Below are 22,795 nucleotides of genomic sequence, written 5' to 3' on the forward strand. Positions count from 1 at the left end.
TGACTTTCTCTTTCATGGTAATCCCAGCCTGCCATCTTTAGCACAGCTTCCAATTGGCTCGGCGCACCTGTCTTGTATTGATTAATTTCATGGCTCCTGAATCTCAATTCAGCTGCTGCCCTTGTTTGTGAGGCTGATCTAGGGTAAGACAAGGGTATCGAAAACAACTCGAAATTGGATTAAATGACTTGTAAACATGATGCATGTCCATGATCAATATTTCACAATATAAATCTCTTTTGAAGACCGTGATGGACTTGTGGCTCAGGACGCGCGGTCAGGCTTGAAAAGGCGTTGTGGTTCATGCACGTTGTCACTTTGCGACAATGTTATCATTTAAGCATATGACTACATGGTCGGAAAGTTCCACATGTAACATGTATACCGATTTTCCTAGGTATTTTTGTTCTATCGTACAAGGCATTTTATTCTACAAGCCATCTTATGGCCATCTATTCCACACATTTTATACTTTAATGCAAGACCTCAAGCCTTGCCTGTTCCAGAGACCAGCAGAACAACACTGCCCAGCTGTCGTCTCACGTCCTCCTTGTTCACGTCATGAGTATCCTCGACCTCTCCCCACTGACCCGTCTGCCAATCAACCTCGAGACTAGTAGCAACGGCTGCCTCCTCAACGCCGAACTTCTTGCCAGTGTTCAGACTGCCCTTACCGACTGAACCTTCACTCCACTCGACGACGAATCTTGAAGCAGCGATGAGACTCTTACCAGCCAAGGTAGCGCGCTCAATTCCTGCAATCTCGAAGGCATCGAGGCCGGCGATCCAACCCTGGACGACCTCACGGACTCCGGGGGCTTGTGACTGAGGCATGATGGTGTGACCATCGAGAACAGGGTTGATGGTGATGCCAGGCCAGACATGAGTTGTGAGGAAAGACACAATCTCCTCAGCTGTGCGCTTCTGTACGTCTCGTAATGACTCTCCAGCATCGTTCTTACGATCGTGCGCTCCGGCCGGAGGATTCCAGCACAGAATAGAGTCGGTATCGAGGTATCGAAGCATGGTGGTGGCAATTGAGTCTCGGACTTCCGAGATTTCAGTACCGGGGGTTTGGTCGGCTGCGGCGATGTCGAGGGCTCGGCAGGCAAGACTGGTAAGAGGGATCAAGTGATGTCTTGTAGCATCTTGAGCAGAAGTCAAGAGGTCCCATTCGAGGGCGAGGGCAGAGGCGAGGTCGGGTTTCGTGATAGGGATTTGGATGATTTCTTTGGTAACGGGGTGTCTCAAAGGTCGGGTATCGAGGAAGACTTGAAGAGCACCTGTTCCATGATAAGTATATGTGATAGTGGCGGGGTTTCACGACGTTTCCTTACCATCGACTTCCTTGACAGAAACATCCTTCCAGAATCGCTTCTTCAAACCACCACCACCCTTTCCGCTACTAGCACTTCGTAGCTCCTTAGCATTCTTGAGCATCTCGGCCTGCCTCCTCCGCCTGGCGACTCGCTGGTGAACATCTTGGGGTTGGACCGGTGGCTCTGGGGGAGGGCCCGTGCCGACAACCGGAGCGACATTGGCAGCCTTGACGACGGTCGAGTGAATCGGGCGAGCGAAGGCCGGGCGCTGAATGAGTCTGGGCGCAATGCGTAGTGGTAGCCGCGTTACAGGCTTCATCTTGGGCGACGGATTGGGTTGTTGAATTGGGTTGAGGGAGCGAAGCTGGAAGGGTTCAAAGATCAAAGATGCGAGCCGGAAAATTGGGTCCGGCTGGTGAAGTTCGGAGCGGGTGGGTTCTGGCCTTCAGGGTCGACATGATGTCACTCATACTCATGAAGAGTACAAAAACAGCAATCATTTATAGCTTAAGCTTATTAGCATTGGAGTGAGAGGTCCCAATGGTTATAAGATACTCAAAGCACGAGTGTCAATGTTTGGGTATCAAAATGATGCGTTCTTCCGAGTGTTTACTACTCACAAGGTACATGGAATCTCTAATCCGACTTTGGGGAAGTGGATCGGTACATGTCAAGAGATTCAACGCTGGCCGAAAGCATGACCGCGGGAAATAGAAACTGTCATAATCAAGTAAGGATACTGGCATTAAAGGTTTAGATATGTCGCACGAGCTTTTGAAATTGGGTAGTTCACAGTTCGAACGTCCATCAGTACACATCAAGGCGCTTATAGAGTAGGTATTCAATGCTGCGGGTACCTGAAGCTACGATGCTCCATTCTCCAGCAGATCAGCATAGCTATTATTGTACATTATCTTTGCCCAAATGAATGGGTGATCTCACCTCAATAAGAAGCCCTATGAGATGACCATATCATGTACTAAAAGATTCATTTTCTAGTAAAACAATCCCAGAAATTGCTTTCAATGAATCTGAATGGAGCTGGATGCTACCAAAGTTGTTGACACGAATCACAGCCCGATAAGGGGCTGATAACGTCACGTGATGCGGCACCACTCATCCCTGAAGCGTAACTGCGACGTGGTGATTCTACCTTAGGAGCGCCTCGACCGCAACCTCCAGACTCCCTTGACCAAACCTCTTACCACAACCCAATTGCCCAACATGAGTTACGGCAAAAAGGACGAAGACGCCGACCTCGGGCTGGTCAAGGTGGATAGAACTCAAGTTTTCCAAGAAGGTTCGTCACTTACAATCGTCTTGTTCCTTTACCTCCCCCCACAGTCAAGCTAAATAGTTCGCCAGCACGACTCTTCAACAGCTCCCCTATCCAGCCTCGACGATGTCGCATTCTCCTCACAAAGATCGCCCTCCTTCTCTACACAGGAGAGAAGTTCCCTACAAACGAAGCTACAACCCTGTTTTTCGGTATCTCGAAGCTCTTCCAGAACAAGGATGCCAGCCTCCGACAGATGGTCCACCTTGTCATCAAGGAGCTTGCCAACTCGGCTGAGGATATTATTATGGTTACCAGCACAATTATGAAGGACACTGGTGGCAGTACCGATGCTATCTACCGACCCAATGCTATTCGTGCTCTCTGCCGCATTATCGATGTAGGTGGCCTTGCTGGCAGGTACACCGACACCCCTGGATGCTGACAATATTAAAGGCCACGACCGTCCAATCGATCGAACGAGTGATGAAGACTGCAATTGTCGACAAGAACCCTTCCGTATCTTCCGCCGCCCTGGTTTCGTCCTACCACCTCCTACCGATCGCAAAGGATGTCGTTCGACGATGGCAAAGCGAGACACAGGAGGCCGCTGCCTCCAACAAGTCCTCTGGCGGCTTCTCCCTTGGTTTCTCCACATCAAGCAGCCAGGTCCCCATGAACCACTCGACCATGTCGCAATACCACGCTGTCGGACTTCTATATCAAATGCGCATGCACGATCGAATGGCCCTTGTCAAGATGGTTCAGCAGTTCGGCGCCGCCGGTGCCCTTAAGAGCCCTGCTGCTATCGTTATGCTGGTTCGACTTGCCGCACAGCTCGCCGAGGAGGACGCTTCATTGAGAAAGCCCATGATGCAGCTTCTCGATGGCTGGTTGCGACACAAGAGCGAGATGGTTAATTTCGAGGCTGCTAAGGCTATCTGCGACATGCGAGACGTTACCGACGCCGAGGTGGCGCAAGCTGTTCATGTCCTTCAGCTGTTCCTCACCTCTCCTCGCGCTGTCACCAAGTTTGCCGCTCTCCGAATCCTCCACAACTTTGCTAGCTTCAAGCCTAACGCCGTCAACGCCTGCAACCCCGATATCGAGCTCCTCATCTCCAACAGCAACCGATCCATTGCTACCTTCGCCATCACCACGCTACTCAAGACCGGTAACGAGGCCAGTGTCGACCGATTAATGAAGCAGATCTCAACCTTCATGTCCGAAATTACCGACGAGTTCAAGATCACGATTGTCGAGGCTATCCGAACCCTGTGCCTCAAGTTCCCCAGCAAGCAGGCCGGTATGCTTACCTTCCTCAGTGGTATCCTGCGTGATGAGGGTGGTTACGAGTTCAAGAGGGCTGTTGTGGAGAGCATGTTCGACTTGATCAAGTTTGTTCCCGACTCCAAGGAGGATGCGCTTGCCCACCTTTGCGAATTTATCGAGGATTGCGAATTCACTAAGCTAGCTGTCCGAATTCTCCATCTCATTGGTCTGGAGGGTCCCAAGACTGCTCAACCCACCAAGTACATTCGATACATTTACAACCGAGTGGTTCTCGAGAACGCCATCGTTCGAGCCGCTGCTGTTACTGCTCTCGCCAAGTTTGGCGTTGGCCAGCAAGATGCCGATGTCAAGAGCAGTGTCCGAGTTCTCCTTACCCGATGCTTGGACGATGTTGACGATGAGGTCCGTGACCGTGCTGCCCTTAACCTCAAGCTCATGAACGAGGAGGATGACGAGATGGCTACTCGATTCGTCAAGAACGAGAACATGTTCTCTCTCCCTTACTTTGAGCAGCAGCTCGTTATGTACGTCACCTCAGACGACAAGGCTGCTTTCGACAGCCCTTTCGACATCTCCAAGATTCCCGTGGTTACCCGAGAGCAGGCCGATGCTGAGGACCGATCCAAGAAGCTGATTGCCACTACCCCTACTCTCAAGGCCCCCAAGGTTGGACCCACCAAGGCTACTGGTGCCGAGGCTGTTGCTACTGCTTCTGCTCAGGCTCAGAAGTACGCCCAGGAGCTCATGGAGATCCCCGAGATGAAGGAGTTCGGCAGTGTGCTCAAGTCTTCGCCTCTTATCGAGCTTACCGAGGCCGAGACCGAGTACGTCGTTTCTTTGGTCAAGCACATCTTCAAGGAGCACATTGTTCTCCAATACGAGGTCAAGAACACCTTGCCCGACACCGTTCTCGAGAACGTTTCCGTTGTCGCGACCCCTGCCGACGATGAGGAACTTGAGGAGGTCTTCATCATCCAGGCTGAGAAGCTTGCTACCGATGAGCCTGGCAAGGTTTACGTGGCCTTTAAGAAGGTTGGCGGCGAGGCTTCTCTGCCTATTTCCACCTTCTCCAACATTCTCAAGTTCACTAGCAAGGAGATTGACCCCTCAACGGGTGAGCCTGAGGACACTGGCTACGATGATGAGTACGAGGTGGCCGAGTTCGACCTCTCTGGTAGCGACTACGTGATCCCCACATTCGCTGGCAACTTCAGCCACATCTGGGAGCAAATTGGTGCTTCCGGCGAGGAGGTCACAGAAACCCTCCAATTGAGTGGTATGGAGAGCATCGCAGGTACGTTGATCGCTGAAAACACGACTCTTTCAATACTAACAGAATCACAGATGCTACGGAGCAACTTACAAAGGCTCTGTCTCTGCAGCCTCTGGAGGGCACCGACGTTCCTGTCAACCAGACCACTCATACGCTCAAGCTTCTGGGCAAGACAGTTGGCGGAGGTCGTGTGGTTGCCAACGTGCGGATGGCGTTTTCATCAAAAACAGGTGTCACGACAAAGATTACGGTGCGAAGCGAGGAGGAGAATGTGGCTGGTCTAGTTATCGCATCGGTCGCTTAAGGATGAGAAGCAAAGCCGGCGTTGAAAGGATAATGATGTATCGAAAGCTTTGCCTCGGTTTTTAGAACATACCGTACGAGTCTGTGGCGAGTAATGTGATTATTTACGATTCATTTTCTCTTGTACTGGAATCATGATTGCCACAAAAAGGATGATGGTTCAAAGGCTCGCAAAAAGTGATTAGGGGGATGGGCATTCATTGGTTGGGTACCTAGACGGAAGCGATGAAGGTATAAGAGCATGTTTTTATTGGAGCATGGTTGCTGGGACCATGAGATTTGTTGCAACAAGATGGAATTTATCTGAAATGGCAAATATGTGCAATGTGCGACTCGACGAGAGATGATTGCTGCTAGATCTGTGATGTTGCAGGCAGTGCTCAAGTGAAGAACCCTCGGACAACACTCGGCAACTCTCGTCGACATCGTCATGATATCTCCACCGCTCGAGTTGACTTTGCTAAACATGTATTTACGTCGACAATGCCCAGCGGCTCCCGCTTTTGCGCCTCGCTATTGACCAGAAGGGCCTGAAAGCGCTGACCAGCATCTCCACGGAAAGGAGTCTTAGCTTTAATGTTGACACCTTCGTTGAACCTCAATCTTAAGTTTGATAGCAGCGTTCAGTAAAAGCCAGATGGGTCGTTCATGCTTCTTAATGAACTCCTCCATCAATGCCAGGGCGTCTTCTGGGAGCTTTCTTACGTTACATGAGAAACTATGACTGATTGCCATGAACACACAGAGATACATCAAACATTTATGCTAAAAACGATGTTAAGATGGCGATATGCAGGTGTCATCAATAGAAAATCCATGTTGGGTACCTATAAGAAGAGCTGAATCCTTCAGAACGCTGCGATGTAGCGACTCAATACCGCTAGAAGGGCAAGGGATGCGTAGTGTACTGCAATAAGCTGCTTATATGATGGTATCGAATGGTTATTAAAAACTGTAGATCTCATAAGGCGAGAAGCCAAACTGGCGATGCTGGTTGCATATTTGTTGAGAGTGGTTTGGTTTGAACTTATTGGCCATCTGTCTGTATGGTTTGCGACCGCGCGATACAGCCAGAGCCACTACTTGCTTTTTGCATTACAACTGCTGTCTTCTGTATGAAGATACAAGTCTAGAAACACTACCTTGCGCATTGGCTATTCTTCTTTTATTGAGAAGGTATCGATCTCGTCAAAACCCGACGATATGTAATAAATAGTAACATTCACAGGAACTGTCGTTCGCTACTTGGTTCATTCACATCAAAGGCCTTTCTGATTCGATCTAGTATCTATAAGCACTCGTAGGATCAGGGTGCATACAACATGTACAGCTTCCAATCTCTCGCAATTCTATGTACAACGTCTCGTCTCAATTCGCCGAGGTGCTCTCGGATACATGCGTTCGCAATCTGCCAAAACCGCTCAATCTCCTTGATCTCGTCCAAGTATGATACAATACAGCTATCTGCGGTTAAGAGCTTCGTGTAGCTGCTTCTTTTCTGATTCCAAAGAGGCAATTCTCTCACAGAGTATCCCGGCCATACTTCCATTCATTAGAGTTTGCACGTTTTTAGGAATCATTTCTTCTTGTTGGTTTGCTCGATGGCGAACGTAATCTCGAAGACTTCCAACGAGCGATATATTCTTAAAGGGCGGCTCAGAAAGTATCTTAACGATGAGGACCAACGTGATGTTGTCACCATAGATAGCGATTCTTTCAGATGCCAATTGGCGAAGCTCCGCGAGGTGGTACTCGACGCCAATGTTATGGACTTGTACTGCGGTGGTGAAGTCCACATGATTACGGGCTTCAGAGGTTGATCGAAGGATCTGTAAATTCTCATATGCACCGGTGTACAAGTAATTGATGACGATGTGAGCCACCTGCCTCGAAATTCCGCCCATGACCAGCGTCTGATTATCTGCCCAAAGGGCGAAGAACTTGGGGTGGCTTCTCAATATACCTTCTGGTATGGTCACTGAGTTCTCTTCATTGAACTTTAAGACCCGCGAGGGTCCAAGCCAGCGACTGGAAGAAATGTAAGTAATCCGAAGGGCTATTTGAGAAGGATGATGCGAAGAAACTCACGAGATCTTTGGGCGTTCTTCGTGTGCATCACCCTTCAAAGGGGACGAACAGAAGTTGAACCATGAGCTCATGACTGGCTTTGCTCTCCATGAAGGAGTCGTTCCTGGATGGTAATGTCCTAACGAGAACAGAAAGCTGGTCTATGAATGTAGACTTGATAGAGGTGAGAAAATTGTGTCGAGCTCGAAAGTATTATTGGAAAGGAACAATGGTTGCTTTGACTCAGGAAAAGTAGTGTCTCACACGGTGTAGTTATAGTATAAGAGTATAGTCCAACTTCGTACATATGTAGGTAGCAAGAAGTGTCGAAAAAGCCGTTGATAGATATCTCGGTCGGTGTATATTATAGGAGTCACCTTCAGAGCCGGAAAGCCAAAAGGAAAAAGAAAATGAAGAGACTTGTTTATGTTGAGTAGGGAAGAAGAAGAGAGGAAGAGAGATGCAGGTGGGATGTTGAGAAGCAGTCTGCTCCACGTCACTGCATACAAACGTGAGGTGGATAGCAAACAAACAGCAAGCAGACAAACTCAACGCGGGACCAAACGCGATCTATTGAACGCGTCGCGACTACTTTAGTAACCAGTAATAAATGGATGGTAATGCGATCACTCCTTTGAGGTTGTGCTGTTCGGTCTATGGTAGACTGAACAAAGTCTTTGTTTAAGGTGAACATAACTTGACTTCTTCTTCCACATCTATACCTCGATTTGCCCCATCATAACAAACGAATATTGTTCAATAGCTCCTGTAGTCAAACTGGACTCCGACGTTCGCAACTAATGCGCCAACTTGCGTTGTTTGTCCTGGCCGTAAGGGGATTGGTCGCTCCGACCACCCTTTGTGACTTGAGCCACAGACCACAGTCTGATGTTGTTTTCACATTGGACCAAACAGATTCACTCGACGAGTGCTGGTAAGTGCTGCCATATTATTTGCTACACGTGCCCACCTGCAAACGGCCCAGTACGTCTCCAGGCCATAGGTTGCCTGTCGAGAGGACTGTTGTGCACCAAAGACCATCACTATCATTTGGTCCTTTTCTGGTAGCCACTCCTGAGTTAAATAGTATGAATCATTGCTACGCCTTAGAATAGTATGCCATTCTATTCCCTTCGCGCTATTGCAAGGCCATCTGTAACCCAACAGCCGTTTGATGAAGACGCTAGCCTCTTTGTTACCGTCTCCTTCTACCTATGTATTCTCCAACATTGACCAAGTTGTGAAGAGTTCCACAACAGCACTTTATTATTAGCCACTAAATGCCGGCGGTTTGCCACTCTGTTCCTTTCTTTACTATTAAATCGCGTAGAAAGGCTTCAGGAGTTTCGTCCAAGAAATCCGGGGTAAGCCGTTATATCTGCAGACGATGGGCTTTCACTCATAGAGGGCTTGTCTGATACACTCTAGGCAAGTAGCATCATATTGGAATTGAAGTCCGAGCAGTTGTATCGATCGCTGGGTGCACGGTACCATGTATGCTTGTTGAGTATCAGGTGGTGTCTTTCCGTAGTTGTTGGCTAAACAAGTTCTTTTGCCTTCAAGTACTCAAGCTCACTCCCTATGTAAACCTGCTCGTTCTGAGACAACCACTCGATGCATCACTAATCCCATTTTTTATCGTCACCCTTGATGTGTCGGCCGAGTCCATCTTCCTCCCGAATCTCATCAGCCAAGGTCATCAATTCCCGATAGCCCCCGCACAGTTCGTTCTGTGAAACTAACAAACATTAGCTACAGTCTATCTTTGATCAAAGTCTCACTTATTCTTGCCGTGTTGGGAGACTGGCTCAAGGCCGCGATATAGCCACCAAGTCAAGGTCTGGCAGACCACCCCTAGGTGGGTGCCAGAAGAATCGACCGTCATAAGCATAAGAGACGAAATAGTTTAGTCATCTTATGCTAGCTTAGATAGGCCTTTAGGCTACTTTAATTTAGTAGCCTAAGCCTTAGAGGACGATTCTTCTGTTACCCTGCGGCACCTCACCACATTTCTGCGAAACTGATCAAGTTAGCAATCATCCTATATTATATTCTTGTCATGCCTTACCCTTTGCCGCTCCAGCACCCTCCACCACGGCAGTAACAGGCGCCGCGGCGATTCAGGGTCAAGCAGTTCTAACCCGCTCCTACGCAGATGTCTTCCTGTGACGCTGAGCAGCATTAGCTTTGGCCATATCACCACTGGATCAACACTTACGGTTCGGGGTGAGGCCAGTCGAACTTGAGTAGTCGCAACTCACCCCATCCCAGCTTGCCTTCTGCGAAACTGACCCGGGATACCCCTTTTCGACAAAGACTCAAGCCTAGCGGGCTGTTTGTCCTTTTTCGTCGAAACTAAGCCAAGTTCGCGTGGTCTCCCACACACTTCTTTCCCCCATCTGTCCTCCAGGCAGCATGCTATCTCCCACAAGGCGGCGACTCGCCCACCACTTTGCCTGGTCCACCAGCAGTGCTGTTACGGCCCTGTGTGCGAGTTGACTATAGTTCGCATCAGGGTAGTCAATGGACTGGGGCTGATCGGTGGGCACAAAAGGTTGTAGATTGTGACTGTTGCCTTCTGCCACAGGACAGACGGTTAGCAACAACCTATAACAAGGTCAGACCCAGGCGTTCTTAGTAATAGTTGAAGCGAACTGGTGAAACATGACTTACTTTGACTGCAGCTCAGTTGGGAAACCGAGCTTGTATCCTCCAATATCAGGGATATGAAGATAATTAAGCAACGAGAGGACGAACTGTGAGCTTTGAAGGCTGGGTAGATAGATGTTGGAAGGTTTGATGATGAGCGCGGTGTTTGCCCTGTAGCTGCAACTTTGGCCAGCTACAATCAAGAGGAACTGGATCGGTACGGAAAGTGCTTAAAGAAAGAATATGCATATTTGCTAGAGAAGACTGCGTTGGGATCCAGGCTGTACTGAAGTGGATGGAGGAGTACTGGGACGGGCCCAAGAATATGAGACTGTAAAGAGAACCTGTAATTCTGCTGAAGTCTGGGAAATAAAAAGGATAAGGCAAAAGCCCTAAAGACTAGGTAGGCACTGGCAAATTACTGACGGGTGATTGTATGATCAAAGGTAGTGGGGCCCCATTGATCTTATACTGAAATGCTGCATACAAACTTCTGTCTGCTCTTCAACAAACAAGGAAGTCGAAGCAAAGTCCATTTAACATGCCTCCCGTCGATAATTCTAGTGGCTCAAGCCGCCCCGGCCAGTCCGCACAAGGTGAAAGGCAAGTCAAATCCGTACCAAGTCAAACTACTCATACTAATAAACAAGGACCAGAGCTCGCCCTGCTACCTATATGAGCATCGACTTTGGCCACAATTTGCTGGTGATACCCCGGGTCATCGTCGAACGATATCCGGAGTTCGCAGCTCTGTTCGTCAACAACCATCTATCCTGGCATAATCTCTCTGTCGAGCAGTCTCAAATCGTCACCCACTACCTCAATAACGGGACATACTACTCAGCTCGACCTACCCGCAACTCTACCATGGACCCCCAGCGTCTGTCGCTCCACGATGCGATCTATGTCCAGGCCCAAGCCCAAACCCACTTCCTTCCTGGTCTGGCTTCCCTATGCTGTCTTGAGATGGGACGTATCGCCTATAATATGCCCATTCTCTATTTTGCTTGGTGTCTCGGTCACTACAGGACTTGGATCGAGGCGAACAGGGACTGGATCACCCCTTTCATGCATCAACGCCTTCGAACTAGAATTCCTCCTGTGGTGACAGCTGATATGCTGCACTTTCAGCTTGATGATCCTTACCACTATACACTCATGGTTGCTCTGATCAATCTTATCTACATTCTTCGAGAGTGGCGTGAGCAATCTCGCCGCTAGAACGTTTGTTGATGCAACCAGCCCCCTGAACTATCTCAACCTTCACCTTTTTGGTAAGTGATACCTACAAAAACGGCAGAAAGAAATACAAACTGACAAGGCGGCTACCTAGGAAATCCTAAAAGAACGGGACAAGTCTGCATATTGTCGGAATACTTTTTCTGAAGATTCGTTTTTGCTTGTTCTGAAGACTTTGGCTGAAGACTTTGCTGTACGATGGGAAGGAATCTGAAATTACAGACGAGGTAGAGACAATCACCTGGGTCTGGTGTCGCTCCTTCCCAACTTACAAGTCGACTTTCAGCAAAGGCAGGCACCAGCACCCATCTCGAACCGCAACGGAAGGAGCCAGCACCCAGACCCGTCACCGGCCGCGTCACTCGGACAAAATGGTCCGCATCTTTTTAAAAATGGCAGGAGCATGGCAGTCATCTGGGTTCTTTTACAATCCAAGAGTGTCTGCATTGGAAAGCATTAAAGGGGACAATTGGAAGGGTTCATCGCTGCAGGGGCCAAGACACATACTGCAGACACTCGACGATGGCAATTACTTCTCCACGGGCATCACCCCCCCCCTTTTTTTTTAGACACAACTGCATATGCACCAGTAAAATGACATTCAAAAGGTGTCTTGTCAGTTATTTCACTTGGGTTGCCTGATGTAGGATATTTGGATTCGGAAATAGGTGGGTAACAGAAGAATTGTCCGCTAAGGCTTAAGTTGCCAAAATAAAGTAACCTAAGAGCGAGTCTAAACTGGCATAAAATAACTAAAGTATTCCATCTCTTGGCATCTAAGGGTCGTTTCTTCTAACATCCTGAAATTGTAGCCTATCGCTGGTTCGAGTTGTGGAATTGGAAAGTGGCAGAATTGGAAGGCGCCACGACATCCAAACCATACTCAATCAACATGAGACTTGGGTCCGGCGAAAATCACCCAGGAGGTAGGTAGATCGTGTCTGAACTTGAGAAAGTACTCGCCATTTCTGAAAAGAACCTACTTGAATAGTGGCAACTGTGATCCCAAGTGACGCGTTAGATAGCAAAGTTCCGGTTCGCGTTGATCAAACTGGAAGGCTCAGGCTGACTATCCCTGGCGCTTTCAAGTAGGAGAATATGAAAGTCAAGGACCCTTTGACACTCTTAAGTCACATGTCACAACTCGCGAAGTTCGTGTGATCAAAAGTGTTGTTTTATTAAGTACGCATCGCCGGGCATCTTATCACCCGACGTGTCACTAGCAGACCCCGAGTAGCACAACTCGCGAATTTTGATAATAGCAGATGCCCGATTCTCGCGATTACATCTACTCCAACAATCGTTTGTTCTTACAATGAATGAGTTGTACTTATCCAAGAAAAGCTCAAGGTTTTCAATATCTTATCTATGGATGACGCATATATACACTATCTTCGCACCATATTCAAATTTGATCAAGATACAATACGGACCAAGACGTTGTAGTAAAGGCCAGATGCAACACGGAGAATATTGGGATAGAGCAAGCACTGAATTGAGAGCGCAAGAGAACCAGTCTTTGGGCATCCTCTGTGAATACATGGAAATGGACATGATACCTTGTACCAATTGTAAGTTGTCAGTGTGAGCAACTTGCAGACATTTTGCAACATCGTTTCCAACAATCAAGACGCGTAATTGGTTTAGTGGTAAAATTCTCCGTTGCCATCGGGGAGCCCTGGGTTCGATTCCCAGATTACGCATCATCAGCGCTTCTGAGCGCTATCTTCTTTTGCTCCTCATGCCTTTTTCTGACCCACTCCTTTTTTCTACTACACGTTGTGAAGTTTAGCGGATCGTTTTACTGGCGCTGGAGTGCAGGGAAGAAGACAGCACTGTTTCATTTCTAAGACCAAGGGTTTCATAAAAGATCAACACACTTGAAATAGTTAGGAAGGTATTGAGACAAGTTAAGACGACTCTTTCTTTATGGCTCACGTGATCTCTATGCAGGATTTCAGAACCAATCACCTCTCCCTCACTCTGACGTCTTGAATGCAGCGGTTGTTCCAATACTCCGCATTAAACTTGACAACGGCATATCTTACAATTACAACAGCGATATCAACGACATATAACAGAAAATGACTGTCACGCACACCGTTCTTTTCCAATTCAAGTCAGACGTTGATTCGTCTCAAGTCAGAGAGGCATGCCTAGCAAACTCCTTCATGTAACACGAATCAACTAATAATCCCTCTTGATCTAGATCTGTGACCGATTCCTCGCACTTAAAGACCAATGTATCCATCCTACTAGCAACACACCGTACATCGTTTCACTTGTAGGCGGCAAGGATAATTCTCCAGAAGGAATGCAGGTTAGATCACAAATAAGAAACGAACTTCTGGAGTCTGGCCCAAAGCTGACCTGATTGTAGAACGGTCTTACGCATGGCTTTGTGGTTATCTTCAACTCCACAGAAGATCGAGACTACTACGTCAAGACGGATCCTGCTCATCAAGACTTCATTAGCAAAGTTGGGAGCCTTCTTGAGAAGGTCACTGTACTTGATTTCACGAATGGGGTCTATTAGATATAGCTTGCAAGTTTGACTCCAAGCACTCGATCGTTGATTTGAAACCCAGTTTGAGTGCGTCGAGGCTACCTGACCGCTTATGACATCAATATCTTTAACATAGAAAGAGTTATGGTATAGAACACCTATTTGAGCTTTTTTGAAGGTTAGTCTTCAAGCCGTACAGTTCAAATCAACACAACGAAATGACCTGCCTGATACTCAATCCGAAGTGAAGTTGAGTAAGCCCATATGTTATGTGACCATTCGATACACATTATCTATTACATCTAGCACTGAATCTATCTATCACCTCGTTTGCCTTTACGAAGCAATCCTCTATCTACTGCAGTATATCATCACTTCCTAGAGTAAATCATAGCCCCGAGTCTCAATAAAAGCAAAGGCGCCAACAACGATCTTATTCCTATACAACTCATGCTTTTGCAAAGCTCAAAACGCATCTACAAAGCCTTTCTGTCCCAAAGATCCTTTTCCCTTCGTTCAGATATCCATAGAGTGTTATTCATAATAGGGAACTATGGTTCCGGTGATGTTGACAGCAAGTCATACGCTCAATCGGAAGCTCAATGTTCAAGACATGGTGGTCCAAGAATCGAAATACCACATTTCCTCATGAAAAGCACCTTGTTGCAACATCATGTCACGTCTACCTTTATCTGTCGGTTCGTGGTTGCGTTTCGAGCTCTTTATCGAATTCCTTGGCTTTCGCAATCGCACTCTTCGCTAGACGGACAAGCTCCGTAGCGAACTCGTTGACAAGTTTCGTGTGAGCTACCTCGCGGGATGTTAGACGGGATATTGGGAGTTCGCAAATCAAGTTGGCAGCTGATCTAAGAAGTTCAAGATCTGCCACGGCTCTTCCATGAAGAGGATGCATGAGAATGTTGAAGAAGATGGTGATCATGGCGGCGGTAGGGTAGAACACAACGATCCTGGAATGCGATTAGTTTGGGCTTCATATTGTATCATGTAAGGTGTATCTGCTTACCAGAAAGCTTCACCAGCGAGACCATTCAAGGCTGCTTTCAAGTACACAAGCGTTGAACGACTGGCTTCCAGCGCAAGTGCGATGCTTGATTCAACGCCTGATTCGATAGTCGATGCCCAACCCGCTTCATCCACTGGGTCTTCAGCCTCAGGGCGCTGCATACATCTCCCGCTGGCACGATGTATAGTAGTCATAAGATGATGGTACTCAAGATGAAGGGTAATAGCCCGCATGCTACGCGGAAGTTGCATCCCTTCAACAGTGACCTGAGACTCGTTGGAGATAGAGAGTTGTGGTCGAAAGGTTAGGGGTATAGAAAGTCTCCAATTCTCTAGCTCATGATCAAGGTCGCGGATGTCAAAGAGAAGTTGAGCAGGTGTTTTCTTGGCGGCTTGTGTTGAATAAAGCAGGCGACTGGTCCTCTCTTTGATGTGGCTGAGACGGGGGTCACCTGGGAGATGTGGTGTCAGACCGTTGTCACCAGAGAGTTCAGGAGAAAGACTGTGGGTTAGCCCGGGAAGGTATTCGTAGCATTTAAGATAGTTCTCTGGTAAAGTGAGGTCACAGTAATCGTCAGACATCAAGGGAGGCTGTCCTGTTCGTAGAGCAATGTCCTTGTCAAAGATATAGGTTAGCCAGAATAGGAGTCTGATCTGGCGTCGCCCCCGCTCAGAATGAGTAAGAGGGCCCTCGTGAGGCTTTGGCGCGGTATAGTTCTGACCGCCAAGAGAAAAGACCATGCGACATGAAATGGCATGGAACATTGAAGCCGAGCGAAGCCTTCCCAGGAAGATCTCATGCATGTTCTAGATCCAGGTTAGTAGCCATAGACATGTGTTTAGTGTGTGAAGTAATACTGACCAGCATGAAAGCCACTTGAAGTGTGGTAAGACTTGCTCCCTCTAGAATATCAGTCAGAATATACCGAGCCTTCACGGCGCATAGATCAGTATCCACTGCCGGTAAACCGAGTAAAGAAGCTTTAAAGAGAGGAATGATAGACACAAAAGCCAGGACACAAGCCTTACAACTCATATGCTCCAATGAAGAAACCTCGACAGGCCGGTTCAAATAGGCCAAGTCAATGACACTTTGGAAGAGCACACGATCGACAACTGGAAATACCAAGCTAAAGGACGAGTTGGCGAATACATCGAATACAGTTTCAACAACAGCCTTATCAGGAAGGGCCCACAGGTCCTGTGAGTCTCTGAAATACTCTGCTGGCAATGTTGGGGGTGTCATATGGGTTGGTTGAGGCACTGGTTCGAATAGAACTTCCTCACCCGTCTTAGAAGCGATCCACTGCTTACCTTCTTCGGAGAGAAGGGGCATTCCATTGTGCTGGCTGAAATGGCCAAAGTGACAACCACCAAAGTGAATCTGACCATAGGAGACGGAGCTAGGTGATGAGCCAAGAGGGGACGCAACCGGAATTGTAGTAGGCAATTCTTGGGGTATCATAGGAGATTCCATAGAGCTGGGGGTATAATGGAAAGGTGAGGGTGTAGGCTCGTTCGTCGCCTGGGCTGGTCGATGACCATACTCCATCATTTGAACATCTAGATCGGTTTGGGGCTCTGCAATCAGTGGAGTGGGAGTAAAAGGCTTTGTATTCTGACTGGCAAGTGTTTGGGCAAGTGCTTCTTCCACTCGTCTCAACCTTTCTGCAAGGCTATTCTCAGACGACTGTTTAGACCTGCTATCAGGTTAGCTTGGACGGGTTTTGCTCTGGGTACCAAGAGTGAAACTAACCTTGATTTGGCTGCTGGCTTTCTACGGCCCCTGACACGATCGAATGTGCAAGCTAGGTTATGGTGCTGACACCAATTGCAGGGTGAATCATCTACCGAATCACATTGAATCTATCGATTTTAGCCAACTGCATGACATGATATGATACATCTCTAGGGTAACATCAGCTGCATGGAGGCGAAGAGCAGGGACGCCAAGAGATGTCCCCGATCGATTTGGACAAGGCTCGGCAGCATTGCATTGAGAGAGAAGATATGGAGCCAGTAAATCCGAGGTCTGTACGTACCTTTCGCTTGTGACAAGCGTCGCATGCCTTTTTCTGGACCATAGTAAAGCAACAGAGACCCAAAGCGAGTAAACCGGGAGAATCAGTGACAGAAGATTGCTTAGTACGCGGAACTTGATGTAGGTATTGTTGTTTGAGCCGCTCTGAGTTCCACAACGGAACCAAGCACGAAACGGTTGAAAGACCAAAACTGGGTATGGAAGTCCACAGTGGCTTTCTAGACTAGATGCCAATGGATGAAAAAGTCGTTTCAGGCTAGTGTGGGTAGATTCTGTCCAGCTCGTCATAAAACCTCGTGTCTGAAAATGAAGTCGGATGGAAAACATGTCCGAGTGAGGATGACTCGGAAGTTTATTGATAACAAGGGTAAAGAAGCTTCCGCTGATTAAGCACAGCAAAAACGTCAGCGCTAGACGAGGATTGGATAGTGATGGAGACAAGACAAGGATGCCCTGAAGCTAGACAGGGAACAGACACACTAAAAGCATCAGTAAGCGGCAGTCTTTGATGTCCAAAACTTCCGGACCATTTATCTGATTTACAAGTTCTTGTCTTGTCTTTTAATCTATCCGCTGTCAAGTTGGTGACCCGTACATCCGAGACGAATGCTACATCGGAGCGCGGCAGTCGGGATCTATATACCGATGAATAGCAAACTGTAACTAGATCTGTGTCATATTATTAATTAATGACGGTCTTCGCAGTTGTAATCAGTCCGTCTTTAAAGTCTAAAGGCGGGCTCCGCGTAACTGTTACCATGTGAATGTCGATCTCGGGGAATTGTCCATACAACCCATTGCATTGCAGTCAATTGATTCTGCTCAGTTTTTCAAAGCAACAAGACTGTGTTACATTTGTGTACCTCTGTTGACGCGGCTGAATTTGACTGCGCCGTTCCCATGAAAATGCCCTACGTAAACGACTCAGCCAAACCCTGCCAACCACCCACTCTTAGTTGTCTACCATTCCGAGTTACTAAGCGGCATTACCGCTCGCACTCGCAATTTAGAAACTTCTTATTCCAGGGTCTTGTCGATCTAAAAGAACAAGTGGATCGAGGTTCCGCTTCACTAACAATGCTTATCCTCCGATTCACTAATTCAATTGGTCCGATTGCTTCTGTCGGACACCGAAAAAGGCCGCCATGTTTGTCAACGTCTGAAGCAAATACTGAGAGCATTTCTTTAAAACGGTCATTCTTCCGTCTAATCTATTATGCTGTATCAACTCCAAAAACACTCTCTTTCTTGTCCTTGTTTCTTCAAACTGCTTTACCATGGAGTCAGACAGCATTGACTCCCAAACGGTCTATGAACCAACACCCCTCAAGGAAACTCCCCACGATGATACCGAATGGGCTATGAAGTCTGAAGTCATCGCCTACAAAGAACGAGACAGATCCTCCGGCTTCCCAGATAGAGAACTTGGAGTCACATGGCAAAACCTCACTGTCGATGTCATCGCCGCTGACGCCGCGATCCACGAAAACTTTCTATCACAATACAATATTCCCAAGCTCATCAAAGAGTCTCGACAAAAGTCACCGCTCAAGACCATCCTCGACAACAGCCATGGCTGCGTTAAGCCCGGAGAAATGCTTCTAGTTCTCGGCCGTCCTGGCTCTGGGTGTACTACTCTCCTCAATATGATCGCCAACAAGAGGCGCGGTTATGCCAGTGTCAAAGGCGACGTTTTCTACGGCTCAATGACAGCCGAAGAAGCCAAGACATACCGTGGTCAGATTGTCATGAACACTGAGGAAGAAGTATTTTATCCTGCTTTGACCGTCGGCCAGACCATGGATTTCGCTTCACGCCTCAAACTCCCCTTTCAACTACCCAAGGGTGTCAACTCACACGAAGAACTACGAACTCAGACAAGAGACTTCCTTCTCAAGTCCATGGGTATCGAAGATACCATCGACACCAAGGTTGGCGATGCCTTTATTCGTGGCGTGTCGGGTGGGCAGCGCAAGCGCGTCTCAATCATCGAAACTTTGGCTACCCAGGGCTCAGTCTTTTGCTGGGACAACTCTACTCGAGGTTTAGACGCAAGCACGTAAGTATGCCCATGAACCCATTCCTTCTCCTTCTAACCTAGTATAGTGCTTTGGAATACACCAAGGCCATCAGAGCAATGACCGATGTCATGGGCCTAGCCTCCATCGTCACCCTCTACCAAGCCGGTAACGGTATCTACGACCTCTTCGACAAAGTCCTCCTTCTCGATGAAGGAAAGCAAGTTTACTACGGTCCTCTCAAGGAAGCTAAACCTTTCATGGAGAGCATGGGGTTTATCTGTCAGCATGGGGCTAATATCGGAGACTTCTTGACTGGCCTGACTGTTCCCACGGAGAGACAGATCCGTCCTGATTTTCAGAACCGGTTTCCGCGGACTGCAGAAGCCCTCCGAGTCGAGTACGAGAAGTCGCCTATCTACGAACGAATGCGATCTGAATATGACTATCCTGGATCTGACGTCGCCAAGGAGAGAACCAAGCTCTTTCAAGAAGGTGTCCGCCAATCGAAGGATAAGAAGCTCTCCGACAACAGTCCCATGACTGTTGGCTTCTTCGAACAGACCAAGGCATGTGTCATTCGTCAGTATCAGATTGTCCTCGGAGACAAGCCCACATTCTTCATTAAGCAGATCTCTATGATTATTCAAGCTCTCATCGCTGGTTCCCTCTTCTACAACGCTTCCAACGACTCAAGCGGCCTATTCATCAAGTCCGGCGCTGTCTTCGTTGCCCTCCTATCCAACTCACTGGTATCAATGTCCGAGGTTACGGACTCGTTCACTGGGCGTCCCGTGCTTCTTAAGCATAAGTCGTTTGCTATGTATCATCCAGCAGCGTTCTGTATTGCACAGATCGCCGCTGACATACCAATCATCTTAACTCAAGTCACAACGTTTTCAGTTGTTGAATACTTTATGGTTGGTCTTACTGCTACTGCCAGCCACTTCTTTACGTTTTGGGTTATCTTGGTGGCCACCACAATTGTAAGCCAATCCTGAATCATTGTTAAGAGTCTCTACTAACAGATTCCAACAGTGTATAACCGCCCTCTTCCGAGCTGTCGGCGCCGCCTTCAACACCTTCGATGCCGCTTCCAAGGTCTCCGGTCTTCTCATCACCGCCACAATCATGTACTCTGGCTATCTCATCCAGAAGCCGCTGATGCATGATTGGTTTGTGTGGATCTTCTGGATAGACCCTCTGGCCTATGCTTTCGACGCCCTCTTATCGAACGAGTTCCATGGCAAGATTATCCCCTGTGTTGGAAACAACCTTGTTCCCAGTGGGCCGGGGTTCAACGATGGCGATCATCAAGCTTGCGCCGGTGTAGGTGGTGCTCGCCCTGGTCAGAACTACGTGACTGGTGATGACTATTTGGCCTCTTTATCTTATGGACATGATCACCTGTGGAGGAACTTCGGTATCATCTGGGCTTGGTGGCTCCTGTTCGTCGCTATTACCATCTACTTCACCACCAAGTGGCATGCATCGTCCGAAGACGGTCCTTCGTTGGTAATTCCACGCGAAAATGCTCATATTACCGCCGCCCTTCGTCAATCCGATGAAGAGGGTCAAGCCTCTGGAGAGAAGAAGATTAGCGGCCGGGATGGCGGTGTCGTTTCTGGCGACGAATCTGACAACAGCCTAGCTCTCGTCCGTAACACCTCGGTATTTACATGGAAGAACCTCAGTTATACTGTCAAGACCCCATCCGGGGACCGAACTCTTCTCGACAATGTCCAAGGCTGGGTTAAGCCCGGTATGCTAGGTGCACTCATGGGTGCTTCGGGTGCTGGAAAGACAACCCTTCTTGATGTTCTAGCCCAGCGCAAGACAGATGGCACTGTCCGTGGTTCGATCATGGTCGATGGTCGACCTCTGCCAGTATCATTCCAACGCTCCGCCGGCTACTGCGAGCAACTTGACGTCCACGAGCCCTACGCTACCGTTCGCGAAGCCCTCGAGTTCTCGGCTCTTCTTCGACAGAGTCGTGATACCCCACGTGAGGAGAAGCTGAAGTATGTCGACACAATCATCGAGCTTCTTGAACTGCACGACATTGCGGATACCCTGATTGGGAAGGTTGGCGCGGGACTGAGTGTTGAGCAGCGTAAGCGTGTTACCATTGGTGTTGAGCTTGTCTCCAAGCCAAGTATTCTCATCTTCCTTGACGAACCTACATCTGGTCTTGATGGTCAATCTGCCTACAACACCGTCCGTTTCCTACGCAAACTGGCCGCTGTTGGTCAGGCTATTCTTGTTACCATTCATCAGCCTTCGGCCCAGCTTTTCTCTCAGTTCGATACCCTCCTTCTTCTCGCCAAGGGTGGCAAGACTGTGTATTTTGGTGACATTGGCGAGCAGGCGAAGACTGTTTCTGGTTATTTCGGTCGCTATGGAGCACCTTGTCCAAAGGACGTTAACCCGGCTGAGTTCATCATTGATGTTGTCTCTGGACATCTTAGCCAAGGCAAGAACTGGAATGAGGTGTGGCTCTCATCCCCTGAGCACGCTGCCGTCGAGAAGGAGCTTGATCACATCATCACCGAGGCTGCCTCTAAACCTCCCGGTACCACCGACGATGGCCATGAATTCGCCACTTCTTTGTGGGAGCAGGCCAAGCTCGTCACACATCGAATGAACGTCTCCTTGTATCGGAATTGCGATTACACTAATAACAAAATCGCCCTTCATATCTTCTCAGCTCTCTTCAATGGCTTTACATTCTGGCAGATTGGCTCATCAGTCGCTGAACTTCAACTCAAGCTCTTCACCATCTTCAACTTCATCTTCGTCGCTCCAGGCGTAATGGCCCAGCTTCAGCCACTGTTTATCCAGCGACGAGACATCTTTGAGACACGTGAGAAGAAGTCCAAGATGTATCATTGGGCTCCTTTTGTTACAGGCCTAGTGGTATCTGAAGTCCCCTACCTCATCATCTGCGCCGTCATCTACTATGTATGCTGGTACTACACAGTTGGATTTCCAGATGTCTCGTCTCGCGCAGGAGGTACCTTTTTCGTCATGTTATGCTACGAATTCATCTATACCGGTATAGGGCAATTCATCGCAGCTTATGCTCCGAACGAAGTCTTCGCGTCACTCGTGAACCCTCTGGTAATTACCGTGTTAGTTAGCTTTTGCGGCGTACTAGTTCCTTACTTCGGTATACAGGCCTTTTGGAGGTACTGGCTATACTATATTAACCCCTTCAACTACCTCATGAGCAGCATGCTGACATTCAGCGTTTGGTCTGCTGATGTCAACTGCAAGGAAAACGAATTGGCTCGTTTCAGTCCTCCCAACGGCACTTCTTGTGGCGAGTACCTCTCAGAGTGGCTCACCCAAGTCCCAAGCAAGCTGATCAACCCTGATGCTACTGACGAGTGCATGGTGTGCTCGTACAGCAAGGGTGAGGATTATCTTCGTACCCTCAACATCAAGGAGTACTCGTATGGTTGGAGGAATGCCGGTATCACTGCTGCATTTGTCTTTTCTTCGTATGCTCTCGTTTACATTTTAATGAAGCTCCGGACCAAGACTTCAAAGAAAGCTGAGTAGGGCGTCTGGAGTTGTTGGTAATACTTGTTTCTTTGCTCTGGATTTACCATAGAACCTGTAAAATAGACTAGATCGCTTCAGTATAGATAGACATTATAATTGATAGAAAATTGGATTTCGTGTTAATTGACTACGCTTCATCGCTGGATAATGGTCTGTGACTTGGCGTTCGATCTCCAGACTCTAAAACCAAGTCAGTTTTGAGTCTTTGGCATACTTGATCT

At 48.1% G+C, this 22,795-nt stretch overlaps 7 protein-coding genes and 1 non-coding gene across 8 annotated transcripts; 5 read left to right on the forward strand and 3 right to left on the reverse strand.

Annotated features, from left to right (window-relative positions):
* Nucleotides 1-486: 486 nt before the first annotated feature.
* On the reverse strand, nt 487-1,638 carry B0J16DRAFT_384441 (uncharacterized protein; the record flags this gene model as incomplete). The annotated part of the gene is made up of 2 exons (XM_046131425.1): nt 487-1,283; nt 1,338-1,638. The coding sequence occupies 2 exons, from the start codon at nt 1,636-1,638 to the stop codon at nt 487-489; spliced, it is 1,098 nt and encodes a 365-aa protein (XP_045983019.1).
* Nucleotides 1,639-2,420: 782 nt separating this feature from the next.
* Nucleotides 2,421-5,828, forward strand: B0J16DRAFT_287054 (adaptin N terminal region-domain-containing protein). Its single transcript, XM_046124125.1, has 4 exons — nt 2,421-2,619; nt 2,685-2,995; nt 3,052-5,182; nt 5,233-5,828. Exons 1-4 carry the CDS (start codon nt 2,544-2,546, stop codon nt 5,463-5,465), a joined length of 2,751 nt encoding a protein of 916 aa, XP_045983020.1. The 5' UTR covers nt 2,421-2,543; the 3' UTR covers nt 5,466-5,828.
* A 1,074-nt stretch (nt 5,829-6,902) lies between these two features.
* Nucleotides 6,903-7,623, reverse strand: B0J16DRAFT_399143 (uncharacterized protein; the record flags this gene model as incomplete). The annotated part of the gene is made up of 2 exons (XM_046132435.1): nt 6,903-7,492; nt 7,553-7,623. 2 exons carry the CDS (start codon nt 7,621-7,623, stop codon nt 6,925-6,927), a joined length of 639 nt encoding a protein of 212 aa, XP_045983021.1. The 3' UTR covers nt 6,903-6,924.
* A 3,232-nt stretch (nt 7,624-10,855) lies between these two features.
* Nucleotides 10,856-11,401, forward strand: B0J16DRAFT_320172 (uncharacterized protein; the record flags this gene model as incomplete). The annotated part of the gene is made up of 1 exon (XM_046125552.1): nt 10,856-11,401. The coding sequence occupies one exon, from the start codon at nt 10,856-10,858 to the stop codon at nt 11,399-11,401; it is 546 nt and encodes a 181-aa protein (XP_045983022.1).
* Nucleotides 11,402-13,051: 1,650 nt separating this feature from the next.
* B0J16DRAFT_t135 lies at nt 13,052-13,122 on the forward strand. The gene has a single exon. It is a non-coding gene; the product is annotated as a tRNA-Gly (tRNA).
* A 164-nt stretch (nt 13,123-13,286) lies between these two features.
* Nucleotides 13,287-14,157, forward strand: B0J16DRAFT_341493 (uncharacterized protein). Its single transcript, XM_046127830.1, has 4 exons — nt 13,287-13,316; nt 13,373-13,569; nt 13,629-13,739; nt 13,800-14,157. Exons 2-4 carry the CDS (start codon nt 13,504-13,506, stop codon nt 13,953-13,955), a joined length of 333 nt encoding a protein of 110 aa, XP_045983023.1. The 5' UTR covers nt 13,287-13,316; nt 13,373-13,503; the 3' UTR covers nt 13,956-14,157.
* Nucleotides 14,158-14,202: 45 nt separating this feature from the next.
* B0J16DRAFT_372196 (uncharacterized protein) lies at nt 14,203-17,292 on the reverse strand. The gene is made up of 5 exons (XM_046130463.1): nt 16,991-17,292; nt 16,705-16,814; nt 15,811-16,648; nt 14,950-15,755; nt 14,203-14,893 (listed from the first exon to the last, which is right to left on the reverse strand). Exons 1-5 carry the CDS (start codon nt 17,030-17,032, stop codon nt 14,614-14,616), a joined length of 2,076 nt encoding a protein of 691 aa, XP_045983024.1. The 5' UTR covers nt 17,033-17,292; the 3' UTR covers nt 14,203-14,613.
* Nucleotides 17,293-18,242: 950 nt separating this feature from the next.
* B0J16DRAFT_399149 (ABC-2 type transporter-domain-containing protein) lies at nt 18,243-22,680 on the forward strand. Its single transcript, XM_046132436.1, has 3 exons — nt 18,243-19,048; nt 19,096-19,993; nt 20,046-22,680. Exons 1-3 carry the CDS (start codon nt 18,267-18,269, stop codon nt 22,569-22,571), a joined length of 4,206 nt encoding a protein of 1,401 aa, XP_045983025.1. The 5' UTR covers nt 18,243-18,266; the 3' UTR covers nt 22,572-22,680.
* Nucleotides 22,681-22,795: the final 115 nt, after the last annotated feature.

This window comes from Fusarium flagelliforme (assembly GCF_020744385.1).
Source record: "Fusarium flagelliforme strain FIESC 12 MPI-CAGE-AA-0113 chromosome Unknown B0J16scaffold_4, whole genome shotgun sequence".
Lineage (NCBI taxonomy): Eukaryota > Fungi > Ascomycota > Sordariomycetes > Hypocreales > Nectriaceae > Fusarium > Fusarium flagelliforme.